The sequence below is a fragment of the Thermobia domestica genome, chromosome 5, assembly GCF_964235325.1.
Source record: "Thermobia domestica chromosome 5, izTheDome1.hap1.1, whole genome shotgun sequence".
Lineage (NCBI taxonomy): Eukaryota > Metazoa > Arthropoda > Insecta > Zygentoma > Lepismatidae > Thermobia > Thermobia domestica.
In genome coordinates, this window is record NC_137458.1 from 174681444 (window position 1) to 174699852 (window position 18409).

Consider the following 18409-nt stretch of genomic DNA (forward strand, 5'->3'; position numbering starts at 1 on the left):
ACTTTCAACGGATTAAAATGAAATAAATGCTTATTATATTGAGTATTTTCAAAGAATGAAGCTAGTTTTCAACATGTCAAATGCTCTTACTATAAGCAAATTTTATGGAAACTTTCACAGAGGTGGGGGGCGCGGTGGCTCAGTGGTAGAGCGTTCACCTCTGGTGCTTGGGGTCCCGGGTTCGATCCCAGCCTCCGCCAAGTGAACTTTGTGGTGGACAAACACCGTGCTCGTGGGTTTTCTCGGGGTTCTCCCGTTTCCTCCCACTTTCTTCATTCCACCATTTCACTCATCTCTCATTATCACCGTCTCCTTTAGCCTAACCGGCATAACCGTGGTTTCATTTTTTCACAGAGGTATGATAATGAAAGCTATACAAATAATATGTATTACGTCTCATAGTAAGAAAATCAAATATTTGTTACAATATTATCAAAAAATAATATACAACATTTATATCTGATGCAAGTAGCATAGTCTACTTAGTCATTAGAAGGTTATTAAATAATATGTGACAACGATCGAACATACTTCTCTAGAATGTCGTTGTTTATTATCTACTCTTTGCACTCTGTTGACAAGTGTGCTAGTTACTCATGGGAATATCCTTTATTTTTTTAAATCTGATTTAAACTACACACTGAGCAAAACAATACGTTTATTGTAAAAAATATTAACGTATTGTTTTGCTCAACTTGTAGTTTAAATCAGATTTAAGTCGGTTATGTTAAAAGCAGAGCTTGTACAATGGAAAATATTACCTTTATTTTTGTTTTAAAAAACTGATGAAGAAATATGCCCGTATACAACATTAGAACAGCATTCCTTTTGAAGGATATTATATATATTAAATACAATAATTTTTGTGCTATTTTCTACGCCTTGATACACAATAATACTAACTTTTTTCAGTATTTTTTGTACTTCTTACATATATATTTTTATCTTTGCAGATGACTGCTGCTAATTACCTTGTTTAGTTGATGAGCAGCAGCGAGGCCTGAAGGACCAGAACCAACTACAGCAACCTTCTTTCCAGTTCGATGTGAAGGAATTTCTGGCTTTATCCAGCCTTGTTCAAATGCGTGGTCGATGATGGAGCATTCAATATTCTTAATAGTGACTGGAGGTTCACTAATACCCAAGACACACGCTCCTTCACAGGGAGCTGGACACACACGGCCAGTAAACTCTTGAAAGGTAAATAAAAGCAATGAATATAGTTAATGTGTATATTAAGAAATAAAAAAAAGTAAAATGTTCATTTAATCTTAAAAATCGCTTATAGAAACCAGATCTACTTTAAGTGAGCTATATTTAAGTGTACGAAAACACAATGCACTAACAAGAACTGTACGTGGAAATCACATCTGAACTACCAGTACTTCTTATACAACATTCGAGTACTCTTAAGAGCTAAAGTGTAGCAGTAAATTAACAAAGAAAGATGTCAGCATCTTGTAACAACTAATTTTAATAGCCCTAGAGACAGGACAGTATTTACTTATCCGAAGAATGGAAAAGTTTGGTAAATAATTTTGTTAATGACACGATTGCTCAAAATAATATCTTACAAAATTCTCCTGGTGAAAAGACGCAAAATGACTACATAAATATGGCTGACTAACTATGATAGGTTTTCACATCAATTGAAAGTACTTATTACCAATTCAGGATAGAGATGAAACTTTATTTTATTTATTTATCGCTTCAAATTTAATGTCGAATATATATATCATTTTTTAAAAATTTTGATTCAAATGTAAACAACATGCGTTTGCATTCCGTGACTATAACAACTGATAATGGAAAATGAACGCAGGAATGACTGTTTAGAACAAAAATAAAAGGTTTCAAAGGTTTTAAGTATATCGACCTTTCCCTACGACATTCTGAATTACGTAAGGCTTCCTTCAGATGCAAGGACTAGAAGTCTAGTTTAAGCTATTGTGAAACGTAACAATATTGTGTAGGTCCATTTAATTTCAATCCAGTCCTTTCCATCTGGATTTTAATTTAATGAACCTAGGCAATGACTTTGTGTTTTCCCAATAGATCTAATCTTACTTTTAACCCTTGCACCCGAAGAAGCCCAATTTGATTTGAAATGTTTGAGGAAAATTGACATATTTAAGTGATGAAACTGTTTTTCATTAACAATTTGGATTTGATTTTCTGAAAAATTGTAGAACAGGTTTTAAAAGTTCTTTTTATTTATAAGAATGAACAACTTATTTAGACAAGATTGTATTCCGGTAATAATTAACAGCAACTTTCTGTCAGGAAGAACGTTTACGTACGGAAACATTAGTTTCCTCATTCTATTGTCCTCTATCGTAATCTTTCAAATGGAATATGAATGTAGGTTTTAACTACTGTCAATTATTATTATTATTATTATTATTATTATTATTATTATTATTATTATTATTATTATTATTAACATTCGTATTACGTGAATCCAGATTTTTAAAAAAATTAATTGCATCGAATTAAATACATATTTACAATATTAAAAACTACTTATCTTTTGGAAGTAAATACATGTACTCGGATAATTCTTTCACTATTCATTTCTGTATATTAATTGATATTTTAAAAACAAATTTTGCAATCGTATTTTCTATTATATAAAACCTATATCTTCCTGTACTTCGAGTGAAAGTAGTGATAGATTCAAAGAGTTTTACCTCACTACATTCTCTAATAGATATTAAAATATTTAACCTCAGTTATAAAAGTATAATGTCGTAATTACGATTATTAGAAGAAATATTGAAGATATTACTGATACGTAAAGATCATATAGTGAGATAAGGGATTACTTTGCATTCTCAATGTCTACAACGAAGTATGATGGGATGGTTATGACCAAGAATCAATTTTTTCAACTAATAATACTGTATGACATATACTTTCTTTTAGCATATTCACAGTAATTCATAAATTTCTGCAACATACTTACTACATTAATAGTTACTATAAGTGAAATGCATTACACAAATCACTGAAAATATCTACCGTACTAACTAACTAAATATGTGATTGACAAATTATTATTAGTGATTATGGTTCTTAGATTTTTTTTATATATATATGAAGGAGAAAATGTCGCGGATCTATCTTAGAATTATTTATTATTTAAAAAAAAATTAAATTTTGTTGTTTTTAAATTTGTTAATTTAAGACTCAAGAACGATTTATGGTAATAAAACAATGTTTCTGTTATTTATAAGACACCCAAGTGAGATCCAAGCAGTTCGCACTGAAAGAAAGGAAAGAATTATGCTACGTAATCTGATATAATTTAATTAATTAATTTATTTTTTACTAGCAAAAGTTAGAGATTCGAAAACTGTATCTGTCCCTTAACCGCAGAACAAAAAACTTCGTAACGGTTAGTAACTTGTTGCTTCTATTGTTTTCAGACATGCTATACTTTATTTTCTGTACTCACTATCACTACAATTGAACTGGTACTTTCACTGAAAGTTGTGATTTCATTTTAGATTGTAGTGTGCTTCTGTAACTGGAAACAAACTTTTTGTGATAGTAATTACGTATTATCTACACCTTACTTTTGCCTTTTATTTTTACGCATGATTTGATCTTGTTTTATAAATGTAATTTTATTAATTTACCTGGAAAGTTGTTCGTTTGCAGAAGCTGACTCAAGGCTTCCTTCCAGTTGTTTTGAAAGATGAGATCGTTCCATTTAGGAATTATATTTCCAAGTGGACAACCATGAGAACTCTGGCAGAATGGAACTCCACACTCCATACAACGGGCAGCTTGGACTCTTAGGCCTTTGCGGACGTGAGAGAAGTTGTAAATTTCTTCCCAGTCTTTCACTCTCTTCTCCACTGGACGGTACATAGCAGTCTCGCGCTTGTATTTTACAAAGCCTCTGCAATGAATAATAAACAATGCTTCTGCGTAATTCTATGATGAAATATATTATTTCACTTGAACAATTATCTTAAGAATTCTAATAAAATTGTCACTAATTAAGATGAATATTTTTGTCGAAGGAAATTGTAAAGATCATACTTTTATATGTTAGCACTAACTCTTCTACCACTATTTGCTGATATATTCCTCTAAGAATTAAAAATTCGAGTGTGTTGAATTTTTAAAACACCATTTATGATCTGAGTAAATGAAAATGAAAAGGTAGTAAATATCGATTGCAAAAGGAAGAAACTTGAACTCCTTCCCAACTTAATTGTTAGCAATCCTCGTCTTTGGTGTAGGAAAATCCGTAGTTCAAATACCACGATAAATTAGAAGTTCACGTCTTGTGTAGCAGCCTCACTGATGAATATTATTTATTTTAAACTGAAGGATCAGAAGGAAAGAATACACAAAAGTAGGTATGAAAATAAGCGATGGAGAAAAAATGATAAAGCAAGGAACACTAAAGTTAATAACGTAATTGTAACTGGGAACTATCCTGTCATGTGTCGTGGCGGACATAAGTATTTGACCAGGTAATGGCGACTGCTTTGGAACAAATGCAGAGTATGAAAATTAAATCTGTCATATCTGTAGTTTCGTGTGGAGAAGAAATAAACTTCTAAACCAAATGTTTAAGAACAATTGAAGTTATTAATATAAACTATGCCCAAGATTATTGATTTTATCATGATAAAAGAAATACGAAAGACGTTTTGAAATGAAGAAAACTAACATATAACTTTCCAAGCGGAGGCAAAGAAACCTAACCTAACCACACTAAAGACAAATCATTTACCGCGTAGTGATCGTGGTTCAGTGGTCAAGTAAGCGCTCGACCAGTAATCTGAAGTTTCTTGGATCGAATATCCGTTGAGGAAGTATTTTTATTTATTTCTTTAGAATTTTTGGTTGCGATGACACATGTTTTATTTTCTTCAGATATTTGAATACTCGGATGTGTCAATACTTGAATAAATCTTCAGGAATAATAATAGTAATAATAATTATTATTATCTCGTAGAAGATTAAAAATTAGAAACTTATTATCGCTCAAGTCATACAATTACAAGCAGAAACGTGACATTTGGCAAGAATATTTCGGTTTTGTTTAATGTTGCCCATAAAGAGAGGAATTTCTCATCTCGATTCTAAAACAGAACAAAATCGGGATGAGAATTAACATTTTACATTCGAGACGGGACAAGGCTAACTCAAATTATCGTCTCGCTTTGGATATGAGAATCGAGACGAGGCGAAAAGTATCGTAATCATTTCTCGTCTTATCTCGATTCTCCAAATAGTGTATGCCACTTTTTAAGTAACAATTGTCCTGTAGACTGAATCTTATATGTTATTTTGTTACTTTGTATTTCAGAGCTAACTGAATTATGGTCTGTGTATATATTTTTGAAACAAAGCTTTTATAATTACATCTGTATATTCTATAAGTTAGTTTATTATATGCCTTACTATTCAATGATATTCCGTTATTTTTATTACAGTTATTTTCCTTAAAACGTACAGTAGAATACTTTCTACATGAAACTTTAGTGGAAAGCTTTCGTTTAAATTTGGGTAGTTGCAGAAGTATGTCTTGAAGGTTACGGAACCCCTTCACAAAATCCCTACGTTTAAGTAAGTTTTGCCAAATTTTAGGGCAACTTTAAAACTTTTAATACCATTATTATTATTATTATTATTTTCATTATTATTATTACTGAATATTTGGGACCTCAATATTACGTCCTATTCCGATGCAAATAAGCATACTGAAGTTAACAAAAATGAAAATATTTTTTTTGGACATTCTATAAGGATGAATTGGCTTATAAGAGGTACTTTGGAAGGAGAAGAAGGGGAAAAAGAAGGTGTCAGCTACTTGACAATATGAAAATCGAACCTTCGGATGCCTTAACAGAAACTAAGTAGGGTTTGTCTTCACCCCGATACATAGTAACGCCTTTCCTTTGGGTAAAAGACATTGGATTATATATGCATTATATTGCTATTTTAATATATATATAAATAAAAGAATAGTTCCTATTTACCAATTTTGGTTGAACGAATGTATGGAACGTGTTGAAAATTGCAAACGAAAATATTATTATTTCTAGTAAGAGTGGAAGAACTTAGAAACAATTCCACAATGACGTTTCAGACAAATTTATGACATACTAGGTCTTAAGGATGACACTTTTGTATTCATGAATTGTTTGCGAAACACGCTAAGGGTACGAACGTGCCGAAGAGACCTCGCGATTGAGGTGGAGGTTTAAGTCTCGGTCGCGGTGGATGAAGGGTGCACATAGGGAGGAGATCGCACCTTCGCTGTAAGTTCTCAGTTTGAGGAGAAACATTACTCTGACGCGTGTGAAATTATTTCGTCAGTGCATAAAAATTACTGCGAAACCACATTTTGAAATAGAAAGGACCAAACAGTGTATAAATAGAGATGGAAGCGAGTCGAGATATGAGAAATGCCAAAATCTCGTCTCTTGTTCCGAAAAAATATTTCAGTCTCATCTCTTGTTCATCACTATCAATAAACTAAAGACTTTTACATTTTTTTCAATTTTCTATGAAGAAATGCCCTCTTTCAGCACCCAGGTGAAAAATCATTTCCCAGTAAAATTACAAAAACAAAACAAACAAAAAAATGAATGTCTTTAGGTTTCGAGGTGGAGGGGATATTAACTTCAACAAATGAAGTTTCGACACTGCAATTCCATTATTTGACATTTCCTTCCTATGCATGCGTGCCTGTCTTTACAAGTATTTCTTTACCTTATACCAGTAACGAATTTAGAAGAAACCCTTTTTATATTAATCTCGGAATTGGGGGGTGGAGGCGTGGAGATTGTAAGCATAGATATGATTAACAGTAACTTCTTTTTTTCTTTAGAAATCCACAATTTACGGACTCAGCCCGAAATTATTCTCCCTGTAACCGCCACTGCCTTATATAATAATAAGCTACAATATAATTCTCAAATAAATTTATAAATTTTCAAGCTGTTAACCCAAACCAATCCGAATCGAAAAACAGTTGTATTTTCTATTGCTCATTAACGTGTTTTCACAATATTATATATATATATATATATATATATATATATAGAGAGAGAGAGAGAGAGAGAGAGAGAAGAAAACATGGGGAATCGTAATTCCATTCAAAAGTGTAACAGCAGACTCATAATACTTTAACCTAAAACGAAACCATTACATATCGTTCGGAACTTTTCCAAAACATGTACGGATATTCTGAAAAGTAGCAATATAGTGTTTTCAAACAAAACTGAACCAAATTAAGGTTCGTTTTCTGATATAAACGGACACATTCTGTTTCAAGTTTAAACCAGTTCCAAACCAGCTAACCCAGAGATGGCGTGGGTCACTGAAAACTTGACCCACGACCCAGCACCTACCGTGACCTACGACCCACTGACCCACCATCCACCATAAACCACTGACCCACCAAAACACAGTCATCAACTTTGACACATGATCCACGGCCTCTTCTCTACGACTAAAGAGTTTACACTTGTAATACAACCAGGTTGTGAAATTCTAACTAATCGGAGTTTGAATTTCTACAGTCAATCGCTCAAGCACCGCTGTGTTACAATAACGATGGATCTGACCTTTATGATATAAAATGGTAAAGTGTTTGTCATGGGTAAAATTACGATGAATTTCAATTAAAGTATCATGGTCTAATTATTTCCTTGTTGAATTATCGATACTTTACAGTGGAAAAACGGATGGAATTTTTAGTCCTAAATGAAGGTAAGTAGACCAACGTACAGGACCTTCAATTACAAATTTTATGGCTATTTTTCTCACCTGTGCTTTAAGCGCTCCATATAATTAACAAGCTTCAGCAATTACTGTAGTAGAAAACGCATGGTAAGCAGGGGCGGATTCAGGGGGCGATCGCCCCCTACCCCAGAAAAGGAAACTTTCTTTTTTTATATATAGATAAAACTCAAAGTTCGGAGCTCTTAAAAGTACTTCTAAGTAGCAGTATTACAACCCATCGCCCCCCTGTAGTTGCGGGCCTGGTTTGGACAATCGCAAACTGCAACCAATCAGAAACGTGTTTTTAGTTTCTTTGGCTGTTCAGAAAATGCTGTCTACAATACAGTAAGCAGAGTGGGTGGTGGGCTGCAGTGGGTCATGTTGAGTGCTGGGTCAGAGTGCATCACGGTGGGTGGTGGGTCGCAGTAGGTTACATGCTGTGACCCACGACCTACTAACACAGAAAACTCGACCCACTTGAATCAGTGGCCCACCGACTCGCTGACCCACTCCAACTCGGACACTTTTCAGAATATCCGTACGTATTTTGGAGTATTATGAGTCTGCTATTTCACTTTTGAATAGAATTACGATTCCCGTTTTTCTACGTATTTTTTTGTGAAAGCACGCTAATGAGCAATAGAAAATACAACTGTTTTTCGATTCGGAATGGTTTAGGTTAACAGCTTGAAAATGAAATCTTTACGTTTAATGTCCCACGATTATTTCTGTTAGGTTGAGGAAGACTATGATTAAAGCAACTAAATTATGATGGACGAATTGGTGGAATGAGAAAGTGGGAGTGTCCCGAGAAAACCCACGAGCACGATATTGTCCGTCTCCAGCTTACTTGCCTTGGGAACGAACCAGGTACCCCACACATCAGATAGTTTAGTGGGCGGGGACTCAGTTTCGATTCGAGGTGGGAGAGTCTTTGAAATATTAAATGTCCTCGATGTATCTGTGTTTGTCTCTCTGTCGTTCAAGGTTACTAGAAATAACTGTAAAATGAGAATAACTGAATATAATAGAGATATGTTACAGAGATACTTTCGGTCTTTTTTTTTTTTTTTCTAGATTTAAACTTGAACTCTGGACTATAGTATTTTTTCACGACCGAAATCAGTGGTTCATCGTTAATAAAATATTGGAATCGTAAACGTTTGCAATTTGCTACATACACGAGTGTTTCTTCACTCTTACTTAAAAGAGCAGTATTAGGGTAGTGGTTTGAGCATTCGTTTCGTGAGTTAGGGGTCCGCGGTTCGATTCCGTCCGAGGAAATTCGGAAAAATTTTACAATTTACAATGCTGATATTTCTTATGTATAATAACATGAAAAATAGTCAATTTCTCTCGTTCCTACAAGTTAGAGTTGAAACGACTTCCTTCACAGGGGAAAAACTATCAACATGATGTCATAGTCTACAATCTTGATTCCTACTGTCTGAAAACTTAGCGTGTTTAGCAAATAATTCATGAATACAAAAGGGTCATATTTAAGACATAGTATGAGTCATAAATTTGTCTGAAACGTCATTGTGGAATTGTTTCTAAGTTCTTCCACTCTTACTAGAAATAATATTTACGTTCGCCATTTTCAACACGTTCCATATATTCGTTCAACCAAAATTGGTAAATAGAAACTATTCTTTTTTATATTTCAATGTATATTTTGTTAAAATATCAATATAACGCATACATAATCCAATGTCTTTTACTGGGGGCGCGGTGGCTCAGTGGTAGAGCGTTCACCTCTGGTGCTTGGGGTCCCGGGTTCGATCCCAGCCCCCGCCAAGTGAACTTTGTGGTGGACAAACACCGTGCTCGTGGGTTTTCTCGGGGTTCTCCCGTTTCCTCCCACTTTCTTCATTCCACCATTTCACTCATCTCTCATAATCACCGTCTCCTTTAGCCTAACCGGCATAACCGTGGGACGTAAAACTTAAAGATTTCATTTCATTTTTCCAATGTCTTTTACCCAAAGAAAGGGCGTTACTATGTATCGGGGTGAAGACAAACCCTATTTAGTTTCTGTTAAGGCATCCGAAGGTTTAATTTTCATATTGTTAAGTAGCTGACACCTTATTTTTCCCCTTTTTTCCCTTCCAAAGTACCTTTTATAAGGCAATTCATCCTTATAGAATGTCCAAAATAAATATTTTCATTTTTGTTAACCTCAGTATGCTTATTTGCATCGGAATAGGACGTAATATTGAGGTCCCAAATATTCAGTAATAATAATAATAATAATAATGAAAATAATAATAATAATGAAAATAATAATAATAATAATAATAATAATAATGAAAATAATAATAATAATGAAAATAATAATAATAATAATAATAATAATAATAATGAAAATAATAATAATAATAATAATAATGAAAATAATAATAATAATAATAATAATGAAAATAATAATGAAAATAATAATAATAATAATAATGGTATTAAAAGTTTTAAAGTTGCCCTAAAATTTGGCAAAACTTACTTAAACGTAGGGATTTTGGTGAAGGGGTTCCGTACCTTCAAGACATACTTCGGCAACTACCCAAATTTAAACGAAAGCTTTCCACTAAAGTTTCATGTAGAAAGCATTCTACTGTACGTTTTAAGGAAAATAACTGTAATAAAAATAACGGAATATCATTGAATAGTAAGGCATATAATAAACTAACTTATAGAATATACAGATGTAATTATAAAAGCTTTGTTTCAAAAATATATACACAGACCATAATTCAGTTAGCTCTGAAATACAAAGTAACAAAATAACATATAAGATTCAGTCTACAGGACAATTGTTACTTAAAAAGTGGCATACACTATTTGGAGAATCGAGATAAGACGAGAAATGATTACGATACTTTTCGCCTCGTCTCGATTCTCATATCCAAAGCGAGACGATAATTTGAGTTAGCCTTGTCCCGTCTCGAATGTAAAATGTTAATTCTCATCCCGATTTTGTTCTGTTTTAGAATCGAGATGAGAAATTCCTCTCTTCATGGGCAACATTAAACAAAACCGAAATATTCTTGCCAAATGTCACGTTTCTGCTTGTAATGGTATGACTTGAGCGATAATAAGTTTCTAATTTTTAATCTTCTACGAGATAATAATAATAATTATTACTATTATTATTCCTGAAGACTTATTCAAGTATTGACACATCCGAGTATTCAAATATCTGAAGAAAATAAAACATGTCTCATCGCTGATCAATCGCCGTCAAAATTCCTGAAAAGACTGCCTGCCTTGAGCACTGAACCACGATCACTACGCTGTAAATGATTCCTCTTTAGTATGGTTACCTTAGATTTCTTTGCCTTCGCTTGCAGAGTTGTATGTTATTTTTCTTAGTTTCAAAACGTATTTCGTATTTCTTTTATCATGATATAAGTCAATAATCTTCGACAAAGTTTACATTAGTAACACGAGTTTTTCTTAAACCTTTGGTTCACAAGTTTGTTTCTTCTCCACATGAAACTACAGATATGACAGATTTAACTCTCATTCTCTGCATTTGTTTCAAAGCAGTCGCCATTATCTGGTCAAAGAGTTATGTCCGCCACGATACAATAATTGTTGTACCTCGATAATGCCAACAGAAATAATGACATGTCATTAAACTTTGTATAATGTAAAACCATACATATCCATTGCAAGTTGTACCATCTGTTGAATCAAATGTCATCTTGATCAGATGTCTCTTTTCCGCTAATTTGTCTAGTTATCAACTATAAGCAGACAGTTATTCAAATATAGTTATTAGACTTTCACACATTATTATATAATTGTGTCTCTAAACTCCTGGGTAACTAATGTCCGTCTGTCAAAGACATTGACAACAGAATTACTGTAACAAGAGAAGAGGACACACTAGCTTAGTGGTGCACAAAAATGTCTATAGATTTATCACGATTCTCGAGTTCTCTTCTTCAGAAATTCACCATAAATTTGCAGTTACCTTATATTATTTTCTTTCCTTTTTGAAGCCTGCTCGTGTCAGCAGTAATGGATGCCATGACTAGGTTGGCTGCTTATACTGCATTAACTTTAATTTACAAGTATGTGGTTATTAGAAATTACAGTGTTACATAGGTATACTGAATGTGTGGTCTATAGCTTAGCTATATGAAGAGAGTATTCGAAGAAATCGACTTACATTTTTTTTTTTTTTTTTGAACTGACTAATTACGTCTAAGTAATTGTAGAGCCAAGGTCATTAAGGATAAGAGTGACAATACTAAAATAATTTGTAAAATTAAGATGATTATTCTTGAGTTGTAGCGCGCACGAAATTTGAACCAATCAATATTACAGATGCACCATTGTCAAGTGAGGCTAAAAGTACTTATCAAAATCGACTAGATAAGAATTAAGCGTAGACTTCTTGATTATAAGGATAACCCTGACAAATTGTAAATTTCTATAATACTAGTTATTGGAGTACGTGCTTTTGTTCAAATCATTTACACGACACTATACAATGATCTTACACAAGATATCTACTTGAAAGATGATATAGATGTTGACATAGAACTTGGAAGCGAACAAGTTGCTGAAAACACCCTGCAGCATTCGGGAAGCTATTCTGAGCTTACAAATGTATATAAAAAGAGCTTATATGTTTCTTAGTCAATTAAAAATATTTTCTATTATTACGCGATAACACTGATTGGAAAGAATGTTATTACTATCATAAACTTTCTGATGTGAGATAGTTTTTCCCGGAGTCCTTCGATACACGGCTCTAAGTATATCCAACTCTTCAGACGCATTGTTCTTTTGATTTCGGTCTTTCTGTCCTCACTCTTTTATCTATCCTTCTGGAGTGATATATGTAGTATTACTCAACTAAAATACGTTACTTCTTCTCTTTCAAATATTACGCTAATTTAAAACACGTTTCTTTCTTTTATTAATAGACGAAGTTACAAAGCAAATAAAACACTGGGAAGTTCCAGTATTTTAGAACGTGGTTGCACGAATTATAAAAGCTAATGCATCAAGCTGCTAACATTTCTTTTCCCAAGAATTTCTGTTATTTAGACAATAACATTACTTGAAATTATATCACGTTACATTAAAGTTCAGAAAATAGTGCTCAATTGGCACATCCATGCCGAAGTTAATCGAATAAGAAATTATTTTTAGGGTCATATTTCTATACGAAGATGGCAAGACATGATACGCACATTTATAAAAGCAAACGAATTGTAATCTTATGAATCAAATCAATACGAGGTACCAAAAAATGGCTTTGGCACTTGTTCAATCTAGATCTATATGCTGGAAACAGTTGATAATGGTTTAATTAGAAAGATCTTACTTAGCAGTACATATACATATATATATATATATATATATATATAGGGTTATGGCACTATATATCGCACACTTAAGAACATTCCTATGAATATTTAATAATTATTTTCTATCAGTGAGGAACAGGGCACTGTTTTAGCTATAAAACTGTAACGGTGTTATTTATTGGTTGAAATCAACCCTTTATGACAATTAACAATTTTTAAATTTGAAGAACATTTAAATAGCAAAGTTGTATTACTTCATGTATCGAACGGGTTGTGTTATATATCGATCAACGAGGTTTTAATTATTGAACAGGCTGTTTTATATATTGAAGAGCGGGGTTTAAATATAGAAACAGAATATTTTATTTTTAAACAAGTTCACTTTAAGGATAATATGGATGTAGTTTCATCGTAAACACATTGCAATAACTCGAAAATATAAACTAAGATAGCAGATGTAAAGAGGAATACATATTAAAATGTTCTAAGCTACAAAATGTTTGTTTTATATCGTAACTATTAGCACAGAGAGGAGCATCTTACGTTAATCTTTTTGGTTGCCTTTCTTCTTATTCGGTTCTTTCTGGCATTCCTCGCAAGATATTGCATACACTTTCTTCAGCCTAAATTGTTGGGGTTTCTCCGTAGCTTCAGGAAGTTTGAGAAACTCTTTGAAAAATCGTCACTACTACTTGAGGAAGGCGAGCATAATAATTGCGAAGCAATTTCATCTTGATGCAATATTTTGACTTATGAATTTTTACTCCAGTTTTCGACATGATGGCACCTAGAAGATCCTTCTTGGGTGAAGGTGCGTACACATTTAATCGTTCATTATGCCATGTGAATTCACGATTATCACTTTCTTACTCTTCGTTTTCTTCTTCTGAGCTTCAATCATTTGTTATTTAGTTTTTATCGGCCAATTTAGTTTCATGTGTCACACTGTACCAGGTTTTAACACTTTTCCAATAAGCATCCAAATCTGAATAACCATCACTCTGTTCCTCTTCGTCACGTCTTAGTTTGTCACGGAACATATTAAGAACACGAGGAGGCATGAATTTTTCCAGATCATCAAGCACGAACTTCAGTTTTTGATGAGGAGTAGGCAACTTTTGTTGAGAAGATGAAGGGGTACTCTAGTCACTCTCTTGCTGTGGTTTTCCCACTGGGATCTTCCGAATATCGTCAACACACTTGCTATAGTCCACAGCAGCAGGATTCAATGGATTAAGACCACACTTACGAAACGCGCTTTTCACAATTTCTGGTTTGACAGCATCATTACAACTTTTTTTCAATTGGGGTGCAAAATTTACCTTCGTTACCGAGAGTTTTGATTTTCTAGTCCTAAAGAGCATTCTTCAATGCTCGTTTCAAGGGTGAAAATAGGCCTACATCTGCTGGTAACAGAAGATGAGTAGCATTGGGGAAAAGACAATACACCAGTATTCGAATGATCGTGACAATATCCACTGACTTGATGTGATAAATGATTCCTGTGCCCATTAAGAAAGAGAATAACAGGAAGTGTGATTTTCTCAGTGTTTAGCCACAGACTAAACCGTTGGAGGTAAGTCAAAAATGTTGTAGTCTTCATTCAGCCAGTTTCTGTTTTCTCATAGATCCATAGCTCAGGTACATTCTTCTTCATAATTTGCTTAAGTCGTATGTTGCTGTAGATAATCATGGTTTGGGCGCAACACCCGTCAGCACAGAAATTGCAAAGTATTGTTATGCCCTCTTTTTTCTTTAGATGTTGCTGTAATTTGATGCTGTACTTCTCTCACACCAAGGTACTTTCCTGAAACCATGTGGAACAGAAAGTTTGTTTTGTCTGCGTTGAGGATCCTTCTTGGGTCTTCCATTATTGCACTTAATCCCTCAGATTCATTTTTCTCTTCCAAAACCGCAGCCCTGCCCTTGCTAGTAGTTTCAACCATCTTCTGAGATAGACAAGGATGTCTTCCCATAAAACACCTGAATCAAATTTTTCCTGGTCTTCCATGCTTGAATGATGTGCTTCTTCCTAAAGACTGTACAATTTCCTGAACAGTGTCCAGTAAATTACTTTTCTTAAACGGAAATCCTCTCTTTGCCATGTTCATTACCCATTCAGAAATTCTCTTCTTCTTCTTGTGGGCTCAGGAACGGCTTCCGGCCAAGAGCAATCTCAGTCTTCTGACGCCCAGATAATTTATCGTTTAAAGTTGTGATAGGAACCTGGAAGGTTCTCGATGCCTGCCTTTGGGACATCATACCGGATCTCACCTGCTGAACAGCTTGTCAAGGCAGATAACGAATAATGGAATGGTTTTATTTTCTGACAGGTTTGATTCTGAGTTTGGGGACACCTTCCTTGTTGGGTTTCTTAATTTTGCCCATTGTCAAATCCTGAGCAGTAGTTAAGGATACTCAACAAAAATGTAATCAATTATTTATGATTAATTTCAACTGGGTTACTAGTCTATACATTGAGAAGAAGAGCCCGGGTTAGAAGTGTGAATAATGCGATCAGCACGACGTAAGACCTCGATTATATAGGCTCTCTTTGACGAAACATTACTAAAAATGGTAAATCTAAATATTTTTATAACGGTTTGAACCCATGAACTATCAGATACAAGGTGGATGGCTTACAATTTAGTGTAAAGCTCGGTATTCAGTGCAAAAGAAATCAACAACTTAGTTAAATTAATATCTAAATCACCAATAGCCCTTTCAATTACAATAATGTTCGATACAAAAGAACACCTTTCCTTAAAGTAACCTCTTTTATCGAACTGCATTTCGATATTACGAAACGGGTCTCGAATATCGAACATTATTTTCTTTTCCCTTCAAATAAGATGATAGCTGAAAAGTAACATTATAACAAATAAATATACATATATTGATATTAACACATCGTATTGTTAAAAGGATACCTTATAATGACACCATCACACATAGGAAAAAAGATTATTACTGCAGTGCTGCACCTTACAAAAAATATAGCAATTTCTCCAATCTCCCACCAAAACCAAAAACTATGAAACTTTCCCGCGTTCGCTAATATCGAAACGTATCGACCCATTGATTTTTATAAGGCCAGGTTTGGAAGGGTGTTTTCACAAATTTCAGGTAGTACGCAACGTTTTTGGTTTTCTTATTTCTTAACGAAATGACCAAGGTGTTCGATATTTACTGCCATTACCATATTATTTATATATATATATATATATATATATATATATATATATATATCGTTTTCACCAGTGAACTGAAAGTATTTTAAGCTTAATTCATAAGGTTGAAATTTGCTTACCTGTACAAATGCATATCATGTTTTGCTATCCTCGTATAGACTTATAATTCAACTATGACCACAAGTAGTACAAACTACCGAAAAATGAACCTACCTCGTTTTGTCCAAGACCTTCTCTAAACGTTTCTTCTCGATAGCTGTATCCGTTATAGTCTCCTCAATATCACAAATCTTCTGGTCCACTTTCAGCGCCGAGTCGTTATTCGTTATAGTCTCAGCATTTTGAGCAGCCTTTTCTTGGGCTGCTTCTTCTGCTAGCTGTCGAAGGGCACGTTGATACTCATATGGGAATACCTATAATAACCAAGTAAGTTTAGGCATTATTCGCAGATTTTATTTTCGCATTCCTATGACAATCCAGTGCATTAATAGATTATTATAAAAAGTGAAATGAATACTTCAAAACAATTATTAAACACTAATATAGGTCACTTTTATGCTAATATTTTACGTTGTACATTCTTTACACCAACAAAGACGATGAGATTAGATGAATAAATAAGAAATAATTGGATATATACTCAAGAAAATAAAGGCATCCTAGAGGAAAGTCCTAGATTATGGTTTTCGGCTACCAAGTTCATGTACAACCTAACATAAAATATTCTAATCTTAAATTAAATAGTTAAGAGCTCTACCATTAAATAACCATGCCTCCCATCATTTTTTCATAATATAATAAACACTGACTGTAGTTTTTATTTATTTATTTATTTATTGTGAAGAAACATGGTAACTCAGATGTATCAATCCTTTATATTAGTGGTTTCTAAAGTAGAGGCTGTAGCGTGAAAGATCAGAAAAACAGGGTACAGGCTAATAAAAGGCTATACCGTAGAGGTTAAACGAGACGGAGAGAATTAATGCTCAGTGCATCATCTGAAACTCAACAAAGAATTAAAAGCACCAAAACACGCATAACATTAGACGAGACATGGCACCCAAAGGACTCATGCCACTAGTAACACACGAAACCTCACCACAATTATTATTTTCAAAAACTGTTAATTTATCTGGTGAAAACGAAATGTTACAAGATTGGACCTATAAACGTTACTTGAATTAAGTTTGCCCACTATCTCTCAAAGTATTGTTTTGTGCAGCGATACACAACTCACAAGTTTTGCAACTTTGGAAAATTCCATGCGTGTCCTGTTCTTTAAGCGTACTCACGAGGAATTTTCATTTTTAAAATTATTCAACTTTACTTTAGGAAGATAAAACATTACAAATGGATCTATTCTACGAGCATAATGGATAAGAAAGGGTTAATGTTGCACCCGAAAAACTGACGTGTTTTAGAAAGCTCTGCGGGCGATTGCATTGTCGTGGTGGTGCATCAACTGTCCTCATATTACAGTCCCGGTCATTTGAGCTGAATGTTTTTGCTTCCTCAGAACAGTAAAACGTGGTGTTGAATACCTGGTTTTCCAATTAATTCATGGGGTGCAAATTAACGCATGTCGAAGAAAACTATAAGCAAGCTCTGGTCTGTGGTTCTGGCCTACATATTTTTGTTCGGTCGTTGAGATATCGGACTTTTCCACTGTGACGGTTGTTGCTTGATTTCCGGATCGTAGCTGTAGACTCAATTCTTGTTTCTAGTGATAAGTCGTGATATAAAAATTTGATTTTCCAGTCTTTGGTGAAGATCTTAAAATAAGACTCAGACGTTTCGTGCTTCTATTCAGGAATCAAAACCCTGCGCAGAATCCTTGTATTAGAGCAGTGCATGTTCAAAAGATGAGCGAAAATAGCCTGGAAAGTTTCGTATAATGGATTCTCTTATGTATAGGTTACCAAACTATATAGTACTTTGAAGAGTTGTACATGGAAGATTGCCCTGACTTCTCTTCGCTTTCCATTGATGTTCCGCCACTCTTGAGACTCCAAACATCTTGCATAACTTGCTGTTTCATTGCCATAAGCTTGTCAAATCATTCTAATTTTCTCAGTTTCAACTTGCCTAATTCGACGCAGAATTCGATATTAGCTCTTGGTTCTAGTTTACAGGTCAACTGAA

The 18409-nt window shown here is 33.9% G+C and overlaps 1 protein-coding gene across 2 annotated transcripts in view; it reads right to left on the bottom strand.

Moving 5' to 3' along the window:
* The window catches only part of LOC145686289 (uncharacterized), a 310924-nt gene that overhangs the window by 17933 nt on the left and 274582 nt on the right, over positions 1 to 18409 (bottom strand). For both annotated transcript variants that reach the window (XM_081759425.1, XM_081759426.1), the window contains 3 exons: positions 16481 to 16680; positions 3642 to 3907; positions 972 to 1192 (listed from right to left, as the gene is read on the bottom strand). In XM_081759425.1, the coding sequence (XP_081615551.1) occupies positions 972 to 1192; positions 3642 to 3907; positions 16481 to 16680 (687 nt within the window). The remainder of the gene's footprint in view (positions 1 to 971; positions 1193 to 3641; positions 3908 to 16480; positions 16681 to 18409) is intronic.